Source organism: Harpia harpyja, chromosome 11 (assembly GCF_026419915.1).
Source record: "Harpia harpyja isolate bHarHar1 chromosome 11, bHarHar1 primary haplotype, whole genome shotgun sequence".
Taxonomy (NCBI): Eukaryota; Metazoa; Chordata; class Aves; order Accipitriformes; family Accipitridae; genus Harpia; species Harpia harpyja.
In genome coordinates, this window is record NC_068950.1 from 46,164,387 (window position 1) to 46,188,622 (window position 24,236).

At 41.7% G+C, this 24,236-nt stretch overlaps 1 protein-coding gene and 1 long non-coding RNA gene across 2 annotated transcripts; one reads left to right on the top strand and one right to left on the bottom strand.

Moving 5' to 3' along the window:
• Nucleotides 1–8: 8 nt before the first annotated feature.
• LHX8 (LIM homeobox 8) lies at nucleotides 9–11,908 on the top strand. Its single transcript, XM_052802414.1, has 8 exons — nucleotides 9–263; nucleotides 552–710; nucleotides 3,780–3,901; nucleotides 5,391–5,611; nucleotides 6,072–6,175; nucleotides 9,193–9,288; nucleotides 10,374–10,557; nucleotides 11,312–11,908. The coding sequence occupies exons 1-8, from the start codon at nucleotides 183–185 to the stop codon at nucleotides 11,386–11,388; spliced, it is 1,044 nt and encodes a 347-aa protein (XP_052658374.1). The 5' UTR covers nucleotides 9–182; the 3' UTR covers nucleotides 11,389–11,908.
• LOC128148510 (uncharacterized) lies at nucleotides 5,459–23,013 on the bottom strand. Its single transcript, XR_008237300.1, has 4 exons — nucleotides 22,618–23,013; nucleotides 22,146–22,201; nucleotides 18,140–18,199; nucleotides 5,459–5,589 (listed from the first exon to the last, which is right to left on the bottom strand). It is a non-coding gene; the product is annotated as an uncharacterized LOC128148510 (long non-coding RNA).
• Between the last annotated feature and the right edge of the window lie 1,223 nt (nucleotides 23,014–24,236).

Sequence of the window (24,236 nt, forward strand, 5' to 3'; positions counted from 1 at the left end):
GGGTTTTGCGCAGGAGGTGAGGCCAGCGAGGCAGGTCCCCGCGCGGCGGGTCCACCCACTTGAAAACAAAACTTTTTTCCTGCAGGCGCTGAGAGCAGAGACCCGGCGCGGGGTCCCCGGAGCGGCCTCGCCGCGCCCCCGCCGCCCGCCGCCGCCGCGCTGGCATGCGGTAGGGCAGTGCCATGTATTGGAAGAGCGACCCGATGTTCGTCTGCAGGCTGGAGGACAAGGACCTTCCCGCGCTCGGCGGCCCCTCGGAGAAGGTGCGCGGGGCGGCGAGCGGCCGCACCGGCGGGGAGGGGGGGCGGCGCGGGGCGAGCGCGGCACCGGTGCCCGCTGCGGGGGAGGCGGCCGCTCCCGCCGCTTCGCGGTGCCGCCGCTCCCCGCCCGAACCCGGCGGGCGCGGCCCTCGGCCCCTCGGAGGAGCGCCGGCGCCCGGCGGGGCCCCGCAGGTGCCGGCGGCCCGGGCCGGCGCGGAGCTGCCCGCCTGCCCCGGGCGAGGCCGGCGGCGGCCGGGCGCTGACCGCCGTCTCCCGTGCGCTCCCCCGCAGGCGAGCCCCGCAGCGGCCGACGAGGACTCCTGCTCTTCCTCCGCCGCCCTCTCGCCATCCTCCTCGCCGCGGTCCATGGCCTCGGGCTCCGGCTGCGCCCCCAGCAAGTGCGTGTGCAGCAGCTGCGGCCTGGAGATCGTGGACAAGTACCTGCTGAAGGTAAGAGCGCCCGGCGGGGCGGGAGGAGGGGGCGACGGGGACGGACCGCCCGGCCTCGGACGGCGGGGACCGGGACGGACCGCCCGGCCTCGGACGGCGGGGACGGTGGCGGCAGCGTCCCCCCACCGACGTGGCACGGGCGTGCGGCGAGGCCGCGGGGCCCAGCCCGATGCGGCGGCCGGCGCCCGGGGCTGCCCGGGGGCGAGCCCGCCCGGACGGCTGGGGCCGTCGGGGGCGCGGGGCCGGGCTCGGCGGGCTGCGGGGAAACTTGCCCCTCCGGCACGCCGCTGGAGCTGCCGGCGTCCGTGCCCTCGCCGTGCCCTTTCCGTCCGAACCGGCGTCCCTTCGGCGTGCGGGCGCCAGTGGCGATACTGCCGAGAGCGTACTGGCGTTACTGGGAGGAGGTGGAGGGGATCTCTGCGTGCTGCTCTGCGAGATTCGGCCTCGGAGGAAAACCGAACGGCTGCCTCGGGTTTGGGCAACGCTTTTCTGCGCTGGGATTGTGTTTTCTTGACGAGCGGCAGGAGGGAGTGGGGAAGGGACCTAACGGTTCGGAACACGGAGAGCTGCCTTGCCGCGCTCGGCGCTCCTGGTTACACGGTGGCGGTGTGACCCGTCTGTTATTAGCCGAAATAAATCGTCTAGTGGGATGTCGTGAATCGCAAAGCAGAAAGCGCCTCTTGAGAAGGGTGGAAATAAGTTATTCCTGTAAAAGGTGGTTTAGTAATGTCTGTGAAGGAAAGGAGCTGTGTGATGGCAGAGTAGTTTTGCTAGCTTTAGCGTTCAGGACTGAGTAAGATCATTTAAAAACAAACAAAACCATGTGACTTTAAACATAAAGCGTTACTGTGGGTGGGAGGGGGGCTATTTTCCTTCTGTATTACAGCCATTAGAATTATCCTGGATCAGACTGTTTCTCTCCCTGCTTTCAAGAGTGAGATAAGACGACTGTGCTAGAAGGCACTTGATTTGTGTTAGGTGCAGCCTTAAATAAAGCCGTTGTATATCCTGCAAAGTGAAAGTCGGTGACACCGCTGAAAACATCTCAGTGTTGTTGTTAGATCATTTGCTTAGATCTCAGTTGGGGTGAGGCGGTCGAAGGAATGTGTATGCTGGGCTGGTGTTCATTTGAAATCGGGTAGGTGCAGGTGTGGGGGAGCCGCTATATACCTTCTGTTCCAGTAAATCCCAGCCACCTTTGCAACAGGCTGGGCTTGCACATGAGTAATGTAGTAGGACCGGGAGCAGAGCTAACCTGAACTTGGTTCTGGCCCCATTAACTCCTGTGATGTTTCGGTAGCTCATTTACTGATTGTTGCTGTCTCCTGCCTGAATAACTGGGATAACGTGGCTTGGAGCAAAAGACCTCTAAATGATTTAGCCTTATGCTTAAATTGGTTGTTACTGCTTCCTGCACGGGCAGAGAGAGAAAGGAATCTGTGCTGGTAGACTGGCATCTCATTGATCGTCAGCAGTATGTCTTCCAACTTCAGCCCTGTAAATTAGTAAGTAAGAATGTAGACGGGTGACATCAAATGGGACAAGGATCAAAGCTACTGATGTCCTGCTCTGTGGAAGAGCATTAGCCCCTGAAGAAAACGGGCGCGAGCCGAGCTTTGCGTGGCTGGGATGTCAGCTCGCACTGTGCAGAGCCGTGTGCCGGCGGCCCAGCTGTGGGCAGGCCCCCCTCGCCTGCCCGCGGCTCCCAGTGTGGGCCCTGCTGGGGTCGCCTGGGGACCCTTCCTGGGGGGACGACTGCTGAGGGGGCTTGGTCTGGCCCGAGTGCTGCTGCCCTGTGTCTGCCCGCAGCACAGCCAAGTGAAGAAATACTTGGGAGGATCGGCCTGGTGACAGCAGTTATCAGCAGTTTCACATTATATCGTGGTGTTGTCAGCGTATGGGAAGATGGCTGCCAACAAGGATAATAGTTGGGAGAGCGTTGGGCAACTGCAAACTGTAATGTTATAACCTGAAGAATGACTGGAACGAGCGATTCCAGCATGAGTGGTGGCGTCAATACCTCACTTTCTCTGTGGTTTGTCTGGCAGTGTTCTGATGAAAGGTATATCCTGGATTATCTCAAATCTGCTGCTTTGCCATGGGCAATATATGGGCTGTTTGGTATGAGATGAGAAATTGACTCGGGGAAAAAAAAAAGTAAATCTAAACTTAGTCACTGTTTCGTTTACAGAATTCCTCCTATGCAGCACAGGATTATCCAGAGGGTTATTACTTAATTTTATGGTCACTGGGAGTCTTGGGTTTTCAGATTATTTAAGCTATTCAGCTGATGTGTTATGCACAATGTCGCACAACAAAGAGTTCTTGTTATAGGAAAGAAGAAATGAAAATAATTGCACTCAGTTTATTTGCCCAAAAATTATATGCAAGTTTTCAAAACTGCTGATTTCTGCTGCTTTCCATGACCATGTCCAGTTTCACTGTGGATATTACATGTTAAAGAATTGTTGCATTCGCTATTAAAACAACTGCTGGTATTTTGAAACTTGCACTCTGTTCGCTAGCTTTGCTTTAACAGAAACCTGGCAAACAAAGATGTAGTTCATGCTATGTTTCTATTTGACATACTTTTTTTTTTTTTGTCTTTTCCCCTTCAATACTTGCATTTTAAAATTTCAAATCACTTTGCAAAGTTTGTTCTTTGTTAGGCAGGACTTTTAACAGACTGGGAAATAAAAGTATGTAAGTTAGCTGCCTTCCCAAGGTCATGTGAGGCCAAAAACTTGCTCTGTTACTCTAATGCTACGAGAACAGAACTGGGCACAAAATATCTACGTGGAGCTTGAATCTCTTGCTTCCTCTTCTGGTGCTTTTAATTACAAAACCATGACAGCTTTTTCTGAAGAACTCCATCAAATTAATTAACCCTTAATATGCATGCAGTTCTATAGGAAAAATGTTTTGCCTTGAAGATAAATTTTCCATGAATCATGGTAAATGTAATTTTTGGCCTTGTCTGTATGGATGGAAAAAACAGTTTTTGTAAATATGAAATATAATATTGGTAGCACAAATGCTGAGGGGTATTTGTCTTTTGTGTTTTTGCAGGTAAACGACCTCTGCTGGCATGTGCGCTGTCTCTCATGCAGTGTTTGCAGAACGTCTCTAGGAAGGCACACCAGCTGTTACATCAAAGATAAAGATATCTTCTGCAAACTTGATTATTTCAGGTATATCATACAGGAATATCATTTTATTAGATAACGTTACACTTGCTTGTCACTTTTCACTTAAGCTGCAACTAAAATGTACATTTAGGGTCTTTGGTTTTTATTTGCTAGGTTTATTTTCAGTAGCTAAACTCTGACATCTCTTGCAGAAGGACTTGGGAAACACCAGGTCTGTCTAATGTAACTACCTACTAAGTCTCCCCCTCCGCTGTTACACATAGCTACTGTATTTATACAGTAATTTACTTCTGTACGCACAGAGGGGAGGGGAAAAAAAAAAGTAGTCAGAGTCCCTGCCACAGTAAGGTTGTAAAAGCTATCATATGTGCAAAGAATCATCTTTAGGTAATGCCGAGGGGGAACACGAGGTAGGGTTGAGATGAGACTCTGGACTAGCACTCCACTGGTGTGGGACTTGGGGTATCACATGGAACTACAAAACTAAGGCAGAATAAATCCCGTGATCTTTAAAAGAAGCTTTCAGCAGTTACACTTTTCTCTGATCAATTTGATTTAGAACATGAAGCATTCTTCAAGATTAAGGTCTAATCCTGTAAGGAAGAATATTATTTATTCATGCTGCCATTGAAAGTACTTATGATACAAACTCTTTGGTCTAGAAAGTAGCAAAAATTTTTGCTGTTAATTTTGGTGTGATTGCTATACTTCCCCAGACCAAACTATTTATGGGATTCTCACCTGTGTAGTGAATGGATTATGTTCAGCTAGTCAGCTTTGACACTGAAAGAGAGGGAGGGGGCAGGCTGAATACTGTGAACTTCTGGAAAAACAAAGTTTTGTGGGACTTCAGAAAAACAACTTACGAGTCTGCAAAGATTTTCAGGATAAATTCTTATGTAAATAATCAACATAACTTGGTAGCTAGTTTCCTCTTCAAAGAGAAATATTCTACTGTAGTAATGTAAATACTTGCAGATATTTGAATTTCTTTTAAAATCATAATGTGGTGGTAATTAAGGAAATAACAATGAAGGTACAGGTTTCCCCCCTTCTGCTGAAGGGGACTGAATGATTAGTGAAGGATGATGTAGCTAAATATAATATTTCAGACTACCACTAGAGTAATGTGAAATATACTTGAATAATTGGGAGAACTTGAACACAAAGTCAGCTGTTTCCATCTCCCACTCACAGCTTTTTAAAGAGTAAGTATCTTTATAAAAGGAGAGATGAAGAGTTGTGAATTCACGTAGTAAAGATGTTTCAGTTTTATTCTTTGCCTTATGAAAATATTAGCTTCTGTAGTTCAGTAGTGGTCTTGCCTTAAGCTGTCAGATACAAACTTGCAGATGGTTTTGCAATAAAACCACAATTATGCTGTCCTCTCATCCCGTGTGGTCAGCCTACTTGCTGCGGGTCTCGGCTGCGCTCCCGCATCCTGGTCGTCTCTAACCCTCCCCGAGTCACCCTTTTGCCCGAGATGGTTAGTGTCCGTGCCTTCACCCTCCTGTTGCCTTTGTTTTTGCAGGCGGTATGGCACCCGCTGTTCCCGCTGCGGGAGGCACATTCATTCTACTGACTGGGTCCGAAGGGCTAAAGGAAATGTGTACCACTTGGCATGTTTCGCATGCTTCTCCTGCAAAAGACAGCTTTCTACTGGAGAGGAGTTTGCTTTGGTCGAAGAGAAAGTCCTTTGTAGAGTACATTACGACTGCATGTTGGACAATCTGAAAAGAGAAGTTGAAAATGGTAACATACTGCTTTTGTTAAGAACCATGTTTGTGGTTTAGTTTTAATTAAATTGTTGGGTTTTACTTCATCTTCCTTATGAAGAGGTAATTACCTAGCTTTACTAAGGCTGGAAGCACAGGTTCTTAAATTAAAATAATGTGTAAATTATTTGATGCTTTAATTTTTTTTTAAGTTTGTATAACTTGTTTTCCATCCTAAGGAAAAGAAAGCAAGAGCGTATCTAGTTGATAAAATATCATGCTGGATCTATTCCTTCCCTCACTTGCAAGGGAGTCATTTGGGGTGTCATGGGTAATGGTGCCAGATCAATTTAACTTTGAATGGAATATGGCACTTTTTTAAAGTTGCAATTCAGCTAGCCAAGTACTGTTGGTTATTGTTGGAGGACAGCCTGACTTACAAATAACATTGTTTTGAACGTTTAGCAGACGGTGTTGTCTTCTTTTTAATGCTTCAGGTAACGGGATTAGTGTGGAAGGAGCATTACTAACAGAACAAGATGTTAATCATCCAAAACCAGCAAAAAGAGCTCGGACCAGCTTCACAGCCGATCAACTCCAGGTAGAGGCAGTGCTAAAAAACTTGCATAGTTCAGGTTTGTGCAGGATACAGGTGCTGAACCGATAGGAAATCGGATGCGTATGGGGGAAAAGAAAAAGCTTGCATGCTTTAAACTATTTCATAAACTATCAAGACACAGCATGTTTCTGGACTTGTTTGTTAGCTTCAGCAGTTTAATATGAAATAGTTACTCTTCAAGCTCTTTATTTCCCTGGGGGCAGCCAGTAATTCTGCAGAGTGGAAACAAAAAGGTGGTTCTATTTTGATTGCTCGATGAAATCTATTTAATCAGGCGTTTACATCGCTACACATAATAAAGACAAAATATTTTTAGGATTATGTAATGTGAAGAGTTGTACTAAAGATGGGTATTTTATGACTTCAAGACATTAACAGGATGGAAGTTTGAACTTTGTTGTAATGCATGATAAGGGCTGCAAAAGAGTGTGTTCTCAAAACAGGTAAGTATTGTGGGTTCCTGTTTATATTCACGTGAACACAGGGTTGACTCCTGTCAATGACTCTTTCTTCTTTTGCTTTGGTTTATAGAGAAGATGGGGAATAGTTGCGCATTTATTTCTTGGTTGCCATGTTTCCTCCCAAGATGGTTCTCTTCAATACTTGCTTTTTAGATCTTGTGTTATAGTCTTGGCTATACTTCTGTACACCTGGAAGAGAGACTAGCAGCAGGGACTAATCTTTGCTTTCCTTCCTTCTCTTCTTCTTCTTCCAGCCCTTCCAAAATGCTTCACGTGCCGATTTCCTCAAAGCATCTTTGAGCTTTGCCTGTTAAATGTATACTAAAGTCATGATAGTCTTGGTGTCATATTTCAAGACCTAGCTTCAGTATTTAATGCTGCACATTTTAGGGGGGAAAACCCCCCACTTTTTTTCATAGAGCTGGGTGGAGTGAAATACAGGGAAAATGCATTTGAAGTACTTGGCAGCAATTCTCGTACTTGTCCAATTTGTTCTTGAACCTGCGTTACTGAAGTATGTTTTTCCAATATCCCTTTATACTAGCTCAGGCACTAGTTCTACTCCTTTCTGTGGTCAGGACTAAGGGAAGTGGGAGCTAGGAAGTCTGGACATACCAAATTGAAACTCCTCCTTGTAGGGTCAAGCCTGCCCTGAAGGGGGAGGGAAGGGGAATTACCTCCATCTGCTCCGCTTTCAGGGCTTCTTGTCTTGTTGCTGCCTTGGCAAGAGTTAGCTCTGCACTGCCTCAAATACAAGTTATTTCACCCTCTGGATGACCGCTTAAATAGGCTTTCTAGGGAAAAACACTGTGACTAGGGCCAGCTCCCCATGAAACGGGATAGTGGTGAGACCAGATATAGAGGTTTCAACCTGCAGTGGGAAGCAAGCTGCAGCTTTCTACCTAATGCTAGCTACGCATGTCTGCTTTCAGTTTATAACATGTCTGCTTTCAGTTTATAATGTCTTTGAACTTCTGGTCACACGTGGCCACTATACTATTCGTTTTCTACTGTCTCAGTATGAGTTCTGTTTTGTTGGCCTGTCCTCCTCTTGTTCATGGTGAAAGTAGTTGAGAAGAACTAAAGGTGAGGTGTAATAACACATGTGAGGCATTTAAGCAGTGCTATATAACATGGCATGTGGCTGTTCAAAGCTTGGTTTACTATTTCAGCCATGACTGGAGGCAGAATGTGTTGTTAATACAAAACAATTAGCAATAATCTGACAAGGGCACAGGGCAAGGGCTCTGGACATCAAGCTCAAACTTCTGCGAAAGGGAACGAACTTTTCCAGCAGTAGCTGAATGGGAGATAAGCCCAGCTGTCAGGGTAAGAACTGTATTCTGGGCTTCTTCCCATTTGCTGTCATTGAAACTTCTATGTTCCCCTCTTTTTCTGCTTTAGACAGGTTGTAACCTACTTCAGCAGGTGTTTGAGATCTTAGGGCCTCTTGTTATTTAATGACACTTGCTATCTGCTCAGGGCATCTGTCTCTGTGCCTGTCCTTGATGCTGGTGTAAGACTTCCAGCAAGAGAAGCATCAGAGGGATAAGTGACTGTCGGAGTGGCAGCGTGTAGTAACACACCTCGTGAAGTACTTGTACAAAAGGATATCCACGCTTTTTGATGTCTTTGTATGCAACAGTAGGAAAGTAAATAGCTTCAGCATTCTGAATGTGGAGAGTAGTCTGAATCTTCAAAAATGACACCAGGCAAAATTTGCAGACTATCAAGGGTCAAAATCCAGAAATGAGAACCTACAGTTTGCTAAGTTGCTGAAGATACCCTGCAGAAATCCATGAAGCCTTACTTCCTTAAATAAGGTAAACTCTTACAGGCTCTCAAACTGTTCAGGATGCAGGCCAAGTTGACATCTACTTCCTCAAAAAAAAAATGTAATTCATAACCTAATGACAAGTGTTCATTTCAATTTTCTGTAAGAAGATGAGTGTAACCAAACAATTACGTAGTGCAGGTCAGCCAAGGTGGAGCCTCTGTGTTCCTCAGGTTGGTTAAAGGTAAATGAGGCACAAAGTGCTTCTCAGCTGCCTGCATCCTCCATGCAGCTAAGAGGGTGAAGTTGTCCATATAATACAAGATGCAGATAGTGACTGACAGGTTCAGAGAGGTGGATCAAAGTTTATTCCTTCCTTATGCTGTGCACTGTGGTCTGCTGCTATAGATGTTTTCTTTATCAAGCATGTTTGAATTGCTTTGCAGTGAATTTTTTCTCACAGTCCTTTTAACACAATCACAACAGAGTACCTCCTCAATTTTTTACTCTGGCAAGCAGAATCCATTTCTTTCATTTCTGGTAAATGTCTCAGCTCTGTTAAACATAATAAGGTGCTTGTATTTTGCCTTGGGGGGATTTCTGCTGCCTGCCCTCCCCCCTGCCCCTTAATGTATTGGGGACTAGTGATTACAATAGTTTCCTAAAAACAGGCAAGGAGTAGGACCATAGTCTGAGAGGAGTCTCTAATGCTGCTCTTGAGGCTGCACACAAAAACCTGCAATCTCTTTATCTTGCCTTTTCAGGTTATGCAAGCACAGTTTGCTCAGGACAACAATCCAGATGCACAAACGCTTCAGAAACTGGCAGAAAGAACAGGCTTGAGCAGGCGTGTTATACAGGTAACTGTGCTGAGTTACTTGACTAACAAAGTCTGGTACTCATCCATTGGAAATGCTTAACGACAGTTTTCTGAATGTAGTTATTCTGTGATGGCAAAAGATCTAATCTGGCAGCTTTAGCATAACTTCAGACAGCATCCTTAGTCAGGAATAGGTCTAGAACGAACATGTTAATTTGGAAAACTTGCTGTATTCCTCTTGAACTTGGTGTGGAGGATTAGTAATCTTCCAGGAAGAAACTTCTCAGCCTAAATAGTATAGAATTTGGCAGTAAGCTCTTCTAAATACAAATTTCTGACTTTAATAGCCTGTTCTTAAGACCTGCACTCTTTTTGAAAATGGCTTGTGGTATGACACATTAGGAGTGAGTGAGTATCTAGTGATCTGTTCTAGAGAGCAGAGTTAAAATATGTACCCACGCCATCCAAAACCGAGAAGCACAAGCTTCCAATCTTTGCTTGAAGATTCCTCTCAGCAAACATTATACGCATGCTCATTTTATGCATAAATACGAATTTTTATAGAATATAAATTATATATGTTTATATAAATAAAAAAGTTTGCTGTTCCCTCCACTCATTTTGCCTGGAAGATTGACTGAGTGTTTTTATAGAAATGAGGCATCTGACAGCTGCGATCAAGCTTTAAAAAAAAAAAAAAAAGGCGGCTTGCACACTTTTCAGTGTGAAAAGGAAAGTGGGTCTCCTGTGGAAAAACCTGCTTCACTGTCAGCAGTGCTTTGGGGGGCACGGAGGTGGCCGTGTCCTGTCGTGTGCCTGGGGGCAGCAGCCTTGGCAGCGGTGTGGGGCTGCGGGTGCTGCTGCTCAGCCTGGCAGGACGCCTGTGCAGCCCTTCACCCTGCCTGTCCCTTGTGGGGTCAGCTTTCCTGACTTGACCGTGCCTGTTTGAGGCACCCAGTAGGCTTAGAACGGATATTTCTTCGTTTGGACTGTCAGGGTTATGTTAAAGGCCCAATTAACTAACGGAATTCAGCTGAAGTTAGAACTCTGAGGTTTTTGGTATGCTAATGTTGAAACAGAATGCAGTCTATCAACATGATGTAAATTTTTCCCCCCCTGTTTCAGGTGTGGTTTCAAAATTGCAGAGCACGCCATAAGAAACATGTTAGTCCTAATCATTCATCTACTGCTCCTGTCACAGCAGTTCAGCCCTCCAGGCTGTCTCCACCCATGTTAGAAGAAATGGCATACTCTGCGTATGTCCCCCAGGATGGGACTATGTTAACTGCTCTACACAGCTATATGGATGGTAGGTATGACAACTTTGCGTATCCAAGTAAAGTCATTATTGACTGTAGCAAGAACAGTTTACCAAGCACCAATTAAAGAAACTTGACGGATTTTTAATTTCTAGTATTCTTTAGAGAATATCTTAATACTGTACTTGCTATCTACACCTCATTAAGAAGTGTGCCTCTTCAAGCAGTAGCCCTTCGCTGTGAAAGCATAGCTGAAGATCTGGGTATGAAGACCAGTTTTTGTGGTTCCCCCAAACTATGAATACTAGTAATAAGAAATCAAACACTTTTTTAAACATCCATGCCATGTTTTTTAATAATATGTAATTTTAATGAAAAATGCTTACCACCCACTCCCTGGCTCTTACCCCAAGGATTGTAGGTATACTCTGTGCAGCAACTTGACTGACAACTTAAGCTTCCCTCGCAGAAACACAGGGTGGGGGGAGCCTGGTGGTCAGAAGTGTGTTTTGGTCATTGTGTGTCTTACGACCCAGCAAGTCAACAACTTTGGCTAGTATTTGTGATTAGGAGAGACTGGGAAGGTTTTGGGAGAACTAGGCTCTGAGCTGTGTAGGTGGCCTGAGCTTATTTTTCTCTAGAACAGTGGTGTAAGGTGGGCTGTGGTTGGAGGAGTGGGAATGCTGGGCTAGGGAAAACGGTGGCTGGGATCAGTGAACTGTTACTACCCAATGGGATTTACTAGCTCATAATCTTTCTCTACCTTGGGTGAAGTTGACCAGTAAATATTTCTGTTTTTTGTAGCTCATTCACCTACAGCTCTTGGACTCCAGCCTTTGCTACCCCATTCAATGACACAACTGCCACTAAGTCACACCTAATTCCTTTCTGTCAGGGATATAAGATATTAAGGATGTAACCTTAAGTCATTTATTGTGTATTAAAAATATCATTGGAAAGATATTAATGTTAACTCTTGATTTAACATCTAAAGCATTTTCAAGATCATTTTTGCTGCCCAGGTATGTAAGTATATTTAGCCTGCAAGACACTTTTACGGATTCTGCATAAATAACTATTACATTGTTTACAAGCCTTATTAAACACCTTTTTGTATTGTCTGGAAGTAGTCCACTCTAGTTATGTGTGTGTTAATTTATTTGTCATCAAAAGAGCACTTTGCCTAAAAGAAAGGACTGACAATTGTGCAAAATGTTTACAATTCTTTGTGAAATTGTAGTTTATCATTAGTTTGTATCTGTAAGTTATTGCTAAAAGTATTACCTGTATTTGAGTTGTATACAGCCTATATGTTAAAGCTTATTTCTGTGAGTTTACAAAAATAAATTTTGGTTGCAAATATTTTCAAAATGAACTGAATAAAGTTTCTGCTGTAGCATGCCAAGCAAAAATGTTGCTGTGTTTATGGCTGAACTGTGATAATTTGTCAAGTGCTTAACTTGAATCTTCAATTTTAAGAGAAGAGTGCTGGTATACTTAGGTACACTACACCAAACTCTTTCAGGAGCATTCATATCTGTCTCAGTTGATTTTAAAAATCCTTTAATGGGCTTAGATGGGTCTTGAAATGCCCCAAATAGGTACTTCTTTAAAGTAAGTATACACAAAACAGTACTGCTCCTGAGGGTGAGGGGAATTGGTGGATGTATAGGATAGATTCTTTTTTTTCAACTGTGATTTAAGTCAGCAAGTAGAGAACCTGAAATTGCATCTGCTTTAACATTTTGAATTTTTACTACTTCAGCTTCTGTTTTCTTCAGTGGTTTTATCTTGTGATTTTGTTAAGCAGGATGGTAACTAATATGAAATACTTAAACAGAGTCTGCATTTTTAAAGTAAGATCTAGTTCAGTATTTTAACCGACCTGTATCAAATGGCATTTGAACAGAGACTGGAATTCAGTCAAATTCACAAAAGTCTACTGTGTTTTAAACTGTTAATGTGCTAAGACTTAATTGCAAAGCATGTTTTGATACACTGATTTGATGGACAAAGGCTAGTGTGTACTATTAATTCAACTGATTTTTGTCTTCAGAGAGTAGTTCCCTTCAAGGATTTAAGGTGGGTAGATCCCATCTGCACACCTAAACTTTACTTGTGTCAGAAGGAAATTGTACTTTTGAGGGTGTGTGTGTCTGTGTCCTTTTTTTTTCCCTCTCCCAACTAACTATGAGTTAGTGGCTCTACTCTGTGAAATTTCTTAACTGTCCTGGTCAAACTATTGCAACATGGAAAGGCAGTATTCTCTCTGCCACCATGGAAAAATGATGGCTTTGGAGAGCATAACTTTACCGGCAAGCTCTGAATTATTCAGGTTCCATAAATGAAATGTTGGCACTGTTTCAAGTGCTACTCACAAATGTCTGAGCTAATCTGAGTAGCAAAAGCGTTGTATTTGCACTGGCACAATGGTTTGTCTACGCTAATGTTATCCTGCCACTTTTTTTTTTTTTCCCCCCACAAAACATTCGAAAGACATGGGGTGTTGTGGAACTTGACTGACTTTACATTTTATTCTAACATACATAACTTCTCAGTGAAATACTCTGGGTGGAATACTGAATTCAGTATGTCATTTTCAGTACCTAAGCTAGCTCCATATATCTGCATGATACAAAACTGCATGCCTATCAGTTGAGAAACTGGTTTTTGTTCATTTGTTGAGTCTGATAGACAAGTAGGACAACCTTACTGCTGAAGTTTTACCAGTTAAATGCTAAATAATGCTAATTTAGACCTTAACATAACTTGGCAATTTTAAATACTATTCAGTTGTCTTGTTTTAAAATGCAAATTGACTTGCATCAAGTCCCTTTAAAGAAAAGTAATTATTCACTTTTCATTTGAAGGACTAAGCAGCTTCAGGTTGCCTGACGCAAAGTCAGTCTGAACTTATTTATGAAACTTCCCCTTCTGTTCAGTTCAAAAGTCAGTGCAGGATTAAAGTAAATGGGGAGCAATTTTCCTATGAAGATGGGAAGCAGGAGAATTTGTCTTTTGCCACTGTGAATGCTTGAGCAGCTATGTGTAAGTGCGGCTGGGAAAACGTAGAGTTGAAAATAGGAAGCTCCAGCAGAGGATCTGGACTTTTGGGTCTTGCCTTCGAGAACGTCAGAGCTGTGCCACTGGCTGACCTGAGCGCTCTGCAGCTGATGTTGGGCTGACAAAGCATAGGGAAAACTGAGGACAGTTTCAGTCTGCTGCCCTCAGCTGAAGCTTTTGCTGTAGCCTGACTTACAAGTTTGAATGCTTGTCTTTTTCTCCTGGTTGTGCACTGGCTTGCACTTGTGGCTTTGCTGCTGAGCGCTTCTGACACGGGAGCCATCCTTACTGCTCTTGCTGTTTAAAAAAGTAACTCGGATATTGCTGTGCTGGGGAAATTCATGGGTTCTCCTTACAGGAAGAGAATGCAGCTATAGCTGCAGCAGGAACTTGTAGTATGCTGAGTCAGCATCTTTTAGATGGCACAGGTTCAATTTAAAATTGAAAGGTTGTATGAAATTAGCGTATGAAATATTGGTCTTAACATCTTGCTTATGTGACCTATCTTGAGCAGAGAATGATACAGTGCTCTGCCTAGTGCTCTGTTATGTCAGTTACTGTATTTGCAATATATTGCCTCTGATCCCAAAGCGTTTAGCCTACAAGGTAGGATGATCATATGGCACTTGCTAATTAGTTTCAATGCAACATATCTTAAGAAATCCAAAGTGGAACTAATGATGCAAAATGTATTTTGCATCAAGAGGTTCTCAAAGGAAGAAATATCACTAAAAGTTTGTTGTGTCTCAAAAACACTGTGAGAAGACTGGCTATCGACTTCCACCCCCTTTCCCTTTCCTTCCCTTACCTGTCTAACCAATGCAAGTTGGGGCTGGCTCACATGTTGTGTGTTGGAACAAGTAACTACACTGCAAAATAAAACTTACGATTTATCAAATTCAACCTGCTGTAGGAGGAGGGAAAATATAGATGAAAAATATCTTCCTAGTGCAAACTTTACAGAACCTCTAAAGGATGTCTGTTTATTATTAGTTGGTAGTATTTCAGTTTGCAGAGTAAAGTAGTCTATTGCTACAGCATCTTCAACATCTTTTAGAAATACTTCAAACTCTGCAATTGAAATGAAATACTGGAATCTAGATGTTTTGAAATTCCAGCTATTCACTGGAAATATGGGTTTGTGTTCATGTAAAGATAAAACTGAAAAGTACTCGGGCATTCTCTAGTCTGCTTTTCACCCCAAGGCACAGTGAAATATCTTAGCTACTGCTAGTGGAGAGGTTTGACTAATCTGTTCTTAAATGTCTCCAACAGTAGAAATTTTTACAGACTCCACAGGAAATCTGGCACTGTCTTAGGAAAAAAAAAATATTTCCAACAAAAGAAAACTCCCAGTCTTCTTCCTGCCAAACAAATCCGATTCGTCGAGTTTTTCATACCAAGTCATATTTTCTAAATGCCTAATTGTTTCCGTGCTGTTTTCTTTGTCCATCTCCTTGAAGCATGAAACTCCATTTTAGCCAAGCCTTTACTGATGCTCAGCAGGAGGATCAGGGCACAGAAGTTGCTCATTGCTGTGTGTTCAGGGTGATGACTACTTTTCTTCTAATAATACTGCCCTCCACATTCTGTTTGTGACTAGCTGTTATCTTGTCTTCTGTTCACCATTCTCCATAGATTACTGCAACCTAGGTAAGCAGCTTCTATTTTACTGTACTGAATTTCACCTGCTTCTTTCTTACTATTTCTCAAAGTTTTCAAAATAATTTTGAATTCCAGTTCTGAGCTCCCCAGTACTGCCTCTTCTGTATTGTCAAAAATTCACTAAGAATCTCTTTATTCTGTCACCCAGGTAATTAACTAAAATACTGACTAGAACCTGATCCTTTGGCAATTCCATTTTTCAAACAGGAGAACATACCGTGTGAACTGCTTATGATGACTTATTTTCCAACTTTTCTATCCTAGGTTTTTTCCCTATCTTGCTTATGTCAGACTGTGACATGTACAACTTCTTGACCACCTGCACAGCTGTTACCCTTGCTAAAAGGAAGTTGGGCTGATTTGACAGTCTCATTGTTTGTATTTTTGTTATTGCTGGTGTGGTTAAGATTTTAAAATTCTTGAATAAAATAATTAGACTGAAATGAAACTGCATTATTGGATTCCCTGGCTTTTTTCTGCCCATTTCCTGGGCTATAGACACTGCATCAATTCTTCTTCTGGTGTCTCTCAAAAATAAGAGTTAACGGTTTGGAGAGGTTGCTATCTGGCTCAACTGTCCTAGGAGAAAGTGCAGCAGGCCTAAGCTACCTGAAAACATTTACTTTGAAATCATCTAGAGAGCTTGCTTTTGTTGGCCTTGGTACTAACTATACTAGTGACTTGTTCATAGACTTCTTTTTGGGGGTTTGTTTTGGTCAAAACTGATACAGGTGTAAGTCTAGTTTGGCCTTCTGGCATTCACTGGCTATAGCTTTGACTCTGACAGATCAGCACTAGCCTTACTCTTCATTAGATTTATTAATAAATGTACACAATGCTGTTTTCTTTACGCTTGCTGACATTTGCTAGTGCTGCCTGATTTTGTAAGTTGGCTTTTTGGCCAGAGTTCATGTTGTTTTTCATATTTGCATTATAGTAACGATAACTATTTTCTGCATCCTTTCTACGATTACATCTGAACTTGAAGAGTTGCTTAAAGTTTAGGCAAGTTGATCTTATTACACTTCCACCTCTGCTTTATTCATTCATTTTTTGGTAAGGATAGGTAACTGTTACGAATAGTTCTCATTTCTAAAGAAACTGATGATTCTTGTCTCCCGCCCGCCCCACCTATGAAATTTTACAGCTTGGCTCTGGATTTGTGGTATGCCTTCTTGAACCCCCCTATGTTTTCATCTTGCAATACACCACTCCTTAAGACATGCAAAGTTAGTGATGTTGTAAGGATGGGTAGTCAAATAGATGTACAAGGAGTAGTATCTTCATAAAAGACACTGTTTCCAGAAATATTTTGACACATGCAACTGTGCTTTTGTCTCCCTTTTCCTTTGTCTTTTTTTAAAATTACATTGCTGATTTCCATACTGCTGATTTCACCTGTGGCTTTCATCATTACAGTAACATACATTTAAACTCCAAATATCCAGCTACTCCATATGTACTCCCTAGACAACTACTTGGGAAAAATGTGTGCACCTGCAGCAGAAAAAATTTTGCAAGTTCAAAAATTTAACTTCTGTCAATTTAATTCTGTGTATTACTGTTGTTGCTAGTTAACTTTCAACTCCTGCTTATTCCGCAATTAAAACTTAAGCAACTAGACTTGTCATACAAGTCACTAACAGCATGATAGCCAAGCATTTTCAAAAAATGAAAACAGTTTATCATTATTTTAAATGAAGAGCAGAAAAAAACCTGAACTAGTTTAGTTAATTTCTGAAAATCCAGTTTAGTTATGTGTGGGTGAGTCTCCAGAATAGTGACATCTAGGGACAGAGAAAGATAGTACAAGACTAATAACAAAAGAAACACAAACTGCCTCCAAGTTGTTAATAAATTGATTGATACTGAAGTACGTGTTTGCACATTTTAACTCTCCTATTTCCTTTTAAAATAAAATGAATAGTTACTGAAAACATACCAATCTGTTAACTCCCTCTTTCACGTGTTCTTGGGTAGAACATGAGAGAACAAGATACCGTAGTGGGTATCTGCTGCGCTACTGTGTACTTTTAACTAGCTTTAATACACAGTAATGGAATGTAATTCTAACAGTAATTTTAGAGAGTGACCTTCTGTTGTCTTAACTGAGCTATCCTGGTTTCAAGCAGAACAGTTTTTCCTTTAAGTTACAAGTGGATGCCTTCTCAGTTACAGGTAAGGTTGTAACTAATGCTCACCCTGTTAAGAAATGCTGAGTCCAGAACATGTTCTGAGCAAGGTAACGTTCATGCAGCCTCTCTATTCCCAGAGGTTAAAAGAAACAGGAATACTGCAGGTACTTACTGTGTGCTTTCATCAACCACTTATATTTGAAAAAGCAGGTATGTTTGGGTTTATGTTGCGTAGAACAATATAATCTCAAACTCTGGAGGTCTACATTTGTTATAAGACCACCACTTTAAAATTGTTTACAGATTTTTCCAGTAAGTCTGGTAGTAATAACTGCAATACAAATGTATGATGGCTATTTTTCTCTCTTGTGGGGAAAAGGATTATAGTAGACTGATATGCTGTATAAACTGAAGTTAAAGACTTACCGAGTCATTCTTAGTTCTTCCATATATGCTAAAACAACACCCTAATGAATGTTTTCTGCATTCTATTTTAAAGAAATGATGCATTGTCAGTAGTCTCAAAGAGAAAAGTAAAATTTAATTCTTACCTGCATTCATTCTCTATCCTGGCATCCAACATTATCCCCAGCTGGCTCATCATCAACACTTGGTCTTTCTCATTGAGGACGGTCTTTTTATATTCTATGCTTGATCCTGATTTAGGCAAACTTAAACTCTCAGAATCAAATGGCTTAAATCTGATCTTCTATGAAATGGATGCCAGGTAAGGAGGGGGAAAAAAAAAAGAAAAGAACACCAAACTTACCTGTTACAACTGCATACTCTCATGGTGCTTTCTCCTTCACTTTCCCCTTCTCCAGCAACCCTTGAGAGGAGCAAAATAAGTATTCACAAGCAGCTGAAATAAATGTATCTCCTCATCCCTGAAAATCAGCAGTTTCAGCCAACATTTCTATTAACAAAATATAACATGTGGTTGATCATAGTAAATATGCAACTCTTACAGACCACTGCTACAATTTGTTTTGAACCTCCCTCCCCTTCTGTTTTCCTGGTACTGAGGGCAGCAACTTCTGCATTGCTTGCATTTATCCCAAGTTATACAGAAATTCTATTAAATGCAGTTCTGATATTTGACAGACTCCTCAAGAGATTTGCATCTTATGGAGTTGGATGAACAATAAAAAGACAAAATTGAAAATCACTGTGCATATGAAAAAGTATTTGAAACACTGAAGTACAAGTAGCGCTTTTTTCTGTTTTGTTTATTTGAAAGCTAGCCAAATCTTTGATGATTTAGACCGTCTTCTGTTTTAACATAGTATGGCATAGTTGGTGAAACCTTGAATAGAATACAAGTTAAGCTATAAACAAAATACTTTATGTGGCACGTGACAAAACAAGCTCCTTTGACTTCTGTTTTCTGATACAGGATGAGCGGAGTTTGATCCCTGCTTATTTCTATGTGTAGAGAGTGGTACAGTGCTCGCTCTCAGTTTCTGGAAGAGTGTTTTGACCCAAACATTTATTTTCAATTTCTATTTTCAATTAGTTTCAAAATCTGCACTTCAATCAGAAGAGATCCTTCTAAGGCAAGCAGAGCAACTGAACTTGTTTATCACTACATCCTCTGACCAGCTAGCAGCAGAAGAGACTGCTTTGACCTAAAATGTACAGTCTGCTTTGATATTTCGAGATGCCACAGTCTGTTGATACAACCCAACGTGGTTGTACTGTAACCAACAGTCCAGCACTAGTGACTCTTCTCTTGCTGTGGGTGGATGCCAGCAGTAATGCAGAATGACACCCTTTATCTTTAGCCTCTGGACAGATCTCTTGCAAGAAGATTCTTCTGTAGTTTATTTGGCTTTTTCAATATCTTTATCTAAATGTAACTCTTATGTTTCTATTACATTTGCTGGTTATGACAAACATGCCCTGAATACCTTGTTTCTGGACTGTCAAGAATTTGCTCCCATGTACTAAGCCGAAACACAAAGGCTGCAGTCACACAGAAGACTTCCGAAGAGTTGACGGTTCCTCCTCCTCACTGAGCTCTTCTGCCATCAGCCAGCAGCTGTGGGACACCTACTACTCTGCTAGTATAGAACAGACCATCTTGGATAAAGCATGTTGCTTGACATTATATTTTCCTAAGTAATAGTAAAGCTAAAAGGCAGCTAATTTTGTACTGCATGGCTGTGCTACAGCATTCAGCCCTTTTAGTGTTGGAAAAGTATTATGGTAACCTAGACTATGAGGTGATTGTAGAATATACAAATCCCAGTTTTTTTCAGAGCTAAAAATGCAACCTTTCCTGGATGAAGATGTTATTTAGTATTGTTGTTCCATAGCTAATGCCTTAGTGTACCTAAGAAAAGAATTCATCTTCTCCTACAAAGACAGAATAAAGTATAAGGCAAAAAAAAAGCATGATTATGTTGACAGATACAACAGGTAGTTTCACATTGTTCTGTTGTATCTTAGACCACTTAGAATGCCAGTGCAGTCACCTTTCCTCCTCCCCGGATGTGTTTTTTTTCCTAAGTCTGTATTTTGCTAGTTCAGTGGGGAGATTAAGAAGATATGTGACATCTTTGCTGTTTGAGAGAAGTGTTGAATATATGTCCTGAAACTTTGCTTAGGTCTCTCATGCTGCTTAAGGGCCTTGTTGCAAAACCACAGAAGTCCAAGATACCAGACAGCGTATTCACAACAAAGGCAGTAACTTTCTTTCTGAACTTAGGCTTAGAAGCTTGATTCTTTGTTCTAAGCTGCTACAACAATGTCCATATCGTTTCTATGCATTTTAAAAATATGGCTCTGTCTGTAGGGCCATCATCCAGAAATGCAATACATGCTCTTCCCCAAAGATGCATCAAAGAGATCGCATATTTGTTAAACTGCCTAGGAGTCCAGCCTGGCCATACAACTTCTGTGGAGTAATAAGGGTGGTCAAGGTCAGGAGGTTTCAAGTGTAAACTTGCCCTAGAACCAAAAAAATCCATTCTTTGTCTATTCAGAACATCTTGGATTTCAGGGATAAATTGTCTGGCAGTTATGTCTTTTGCTAGTAATTTAAGTTTGTGCAGTGTACCCTGTATTTTCCAAATATATTCCCCTGAGATGAAAAATATAACAGTGATTTTAGAATCAGTGCTGACGCCTAACCTGCTGACTTGGTGTCATGAAATGAGGTGACACAACATAAGCCTTCTGAGGTCTAACATCTTGCTTCTCACCAGCCTGCCAGTACAATATAGTACTTTCACACAGACTATTGATCCCTTCTTTCTTGTTAAAAACTGGGTAATTCAATTTGATGAGGATACCCACAGTCAGTCTATTAATATTAAAGGTAATTCTGGCATGAGAGAATTACAGCTTATTTCAGGAGTAGGATCAGGGCTAGGGAAAAAATAAATCTCTAAGCTATGTCTGGCACTACTACAGACTAGTCTTAAATCAGTTCACCTGGGCTTTGTCAGTAAGTATTCTGGTCTACCATTTTGAAAGGCCTGAACTTGGCAAAGAACACAGTGAAAAAACAAATCTGTATAGAGAAACTTTTGAGAGTAAATTTTGATAAAGTGGCTCAAAACAGAACAAAACCAATAAGGAAACAATACTACTTCTGCAAGAAGAAGAATCACCGCCACCAACAAAAAACCCACACACAAAATCTAATTTAAACACTGAAGTATAAAGATGCACCTTTTCCTGATCCTGTTCAGTTTCTCTCTCATTTTATATTAATTGAAATGCGCAGAAGGTTTTGGTGACTTCCGTGTGTGCAGAAAAGCAACTTCTGGGTACGTGCTTCTGAAGCATCCAGCAGAACAAGGACAAAGATTTTTGCTGCTCTATGTCATGCTACCTGCTCCAGCACAGCTACACTCCCATGGTGGTTGCTGTTACATCAATATATAATGTTCTTATGTGGGAGCAATTATTCATGCAAATATTAAGGTGACAAAAAGCTATCCAACATGTCACTGTTAAGAGGGTATTTACATCCTCAGAAGGGACTGCACCAGGATGTATTGGCCAACAGGTATTGACCAGGGCAAAATCTATCAGGGGAAAAAAAATATGGGCATAGCTCAGACCAGTTTATATTTATATATATACCATTTATATTTATATATATATACCATTATATATATATATATGTATGTGCATATGTGTGGGGTTTTTTCCTCTTTTCATTTGGTTTGTGCTTTAAAGTGTACTCACTTCATGTTACCTGTAGCTGTGAAGCCCTTAAGTTAAAAAGAAGAATAATGAAGTAAGCATTTACTCTTTTGGTTGAAACCGTTGGCTGTTTGATGTGCCATGTAAGATGTGAGCTTTACAGTATTTAATCATTGCCAGGATTAGCAGCACAGGTGGAGTAACCAAAGAAGTCAAATGCTTGACTCTCCATCTGTCATTTGTCTCCCTTCCAGTGCTCATCTTTTCTCTTCTACTCATGCTAATTTCTTTTTTTCCCCACACAAATAAGCATACAACAAATCAATGGTAGTCCTGGGAAAAGACCTCACAACTTCCTTTTCCGCCTGCAAACTGCACATTCCTCTCTTTACACAACTCTCCCTGGACTTCTTCCCCACCCCTCTCATTAAGAGGTTTTCCCCGTTGGACATGCACATGACTATGACTGTATATCAGCTTTCTTTTGGACATTGCTGTCTTGTGGGGTTTGTTGTTGTTGTGGTTTTTTGTTTTTTTTTTTTTAAAGCCCTCCCACATCTCAACAGGAACCAATCCTCCCCCCCAGAATGATATAACAGCTGCCATCACAAACTCACCAATATTATTTCCCAAGCTGACCTCATGGGAGAAAGCTGCCTCCTGCTCCAATCTCCTACAAACAAAGTTTATTACCGAAATATGGGAGACCTAGAACAAGTAACAGCACACCAGTATATAAAAAAGTTAGTTACACATTTTCTTATTTTAAAATTAAGCCATTGCATTGGAAAGACAGCTACTCCATTAAAAAAAAAAAAATCACACAATGAAATGTTTGATTTTTTTACGTGAGTTAGCAGGTCATCCAAGAAAGCTAACCATAAAAATACCATTTAAATAGGATGTAAACTGTAATTCACTGAATGCAGGAACAACTAACAGCCACCTTTTTCACTATTTTCAGCAATAATCCAAAGAAATACTAGCACTCCTATAACAGGGATACAGGCACTTACCCAAAATATGATTTTAAGACAAAAAAAATGAGCGTATGTATATTATGCACAGTTAAATTCATAGAAAAGTTACCTTTCAGTATACATTTTGATCTTCAGTGTCTCTGCAGGAACTTGCACAGGTGTCTTGGTAGTGGACTGAAATGCTAAGAAAGACATACTCCACAGGGCATGTTGAAACATGCAGTTACAAGTTTCTTGTCATGACATCAGTTCAGAAACGTTGCCACCGCTGGACACCAAGAGCCACTAACATTAAACTCACAAAGATAACTTCTACTTTTTTAAGCTTCAGTGACCCAGAACCACTACAGCTGAGTATTAGACTATGATTTGTTAAACTGGTTTGGACCATTGTTAGTACTCCCACAAAATAACCCACTTGTGAGCTTAATCATACCAATATGATGATGCTATTTAAGTACTTAGTATTTCTGTAAGAAATTGGAACTGCATAAACTAAAAAAACAAAACAAAACAAAAACCCAAACCAAAAAACACTACAACACCCCCCCCCCCCCCCCCGGCCTTTTGACATTATCATTTGGAGCAAATTAAGCATGCAACCTTCTCCTGAGACTACTTCGATTCTTTTCCAAACTTCGGCTCTTTCAGACTCCAAAATTAAAATAGATCGCCCGCAGAGCCCAGCCAAACCAACAGAAATGAGAACTTGGGACCTGATGAAATGAAAAGTTGATTCAAGACAGGAAATTGAGTTGGTCAGATGTGTTGAAAATGATGGCAACCAGAAACTACATTATGAAGCACTGTATAAAACAATCCCTTCCTTTCCCTCTCCAAGCCATCTGCAGATGTGTGGATTTGCGAAGTAGCATGCCAGTTCTTAGAAGAAATGCACCACCAGCAACATTCATCTGCAAAGTCAAACTGCAAAGACATCACAGGTGGTACACATCAAACACTGGCCAAGACAAAAGCAGAAACATTTTCACCACGTATTTATGACCAGGGTCTGTTTCATTGTAACAGGTCAGTTACCTTAGCATTTTCTCCTTCAGCGGAATTTCAGTCAGACCACACCACTGCTGACTGCACCATGACTCTGTCCCAGTGTAACAGCAGCACAATTATGACTAGCGGTGCCAGAGCAGAAAGGTGGCTTCTTCTCCCCTTTCCCTGTGCAGCAGGCGCTGATGCCAGCAAGGAGAGCTCTCTGAGCAAGGTGCACAGCACATAGGTGCTGCCCGCAACAAACCCATCATCAACTAAAAACGAGCAGCCATGCTGCATCCTGTCAACTGGTGACATGGGTCACCGACCCACACCCCAGGCCTGCAGGGGACACTTGCAGGGTATGACGGTCCTGTTGGGGAACTAGAAAGAACAGACCTCACAAAAGAAGTAGGATCCCTAGAAAAGACTGGAGATCAGACTGCTGGTACACAAGAGAAAACTCAGGCTGGGTTTTGAATTTGTCTGGATGTGGATTAAAGTTTCTGTGGCATGCAGCCAGCGTTAGATTTAAATGCAATATGAATGGCAAGAAAACCATGTGAGATATAAAACACATCAGTCTGAAAACACATTTAAAAGGAGGCAAGAAAGCAATTTTGTTAGTAAGCCTGACATTTTCTGAAAGAGGACAATATAACTAATCGCTGCAAGTCAGTTCCAACAGACCATGTGTGTTAACAGGAGATACTGATGTAGTTTAAAAAAAAAAAATCC

Bases quoted from the DNA above. Each gene is read 5' to 3' on its own strand.
- LHX8 (XM_052802414.1), top strand. From the start codon at position 183: ATGTATTGGAAGAGCGACCCGATGTTCGTCTGCAGGCTGGAGGACAAG. The intron at 711-3,779 runs GTAAGAGCGCCC...GTGTTTTTGCAG, and splicing joins TGGACAAGTACCTGCTGAAG to GTAAACGACCTCTGCTGGCA. The intron at 9,289-10,373 runs GTAACTGTGCTG...CCCCTGTTTCAG, and splicing joins TGAGCAGGCGTGTTATACAG to GTGTGGTTTCAAAATTGCAG.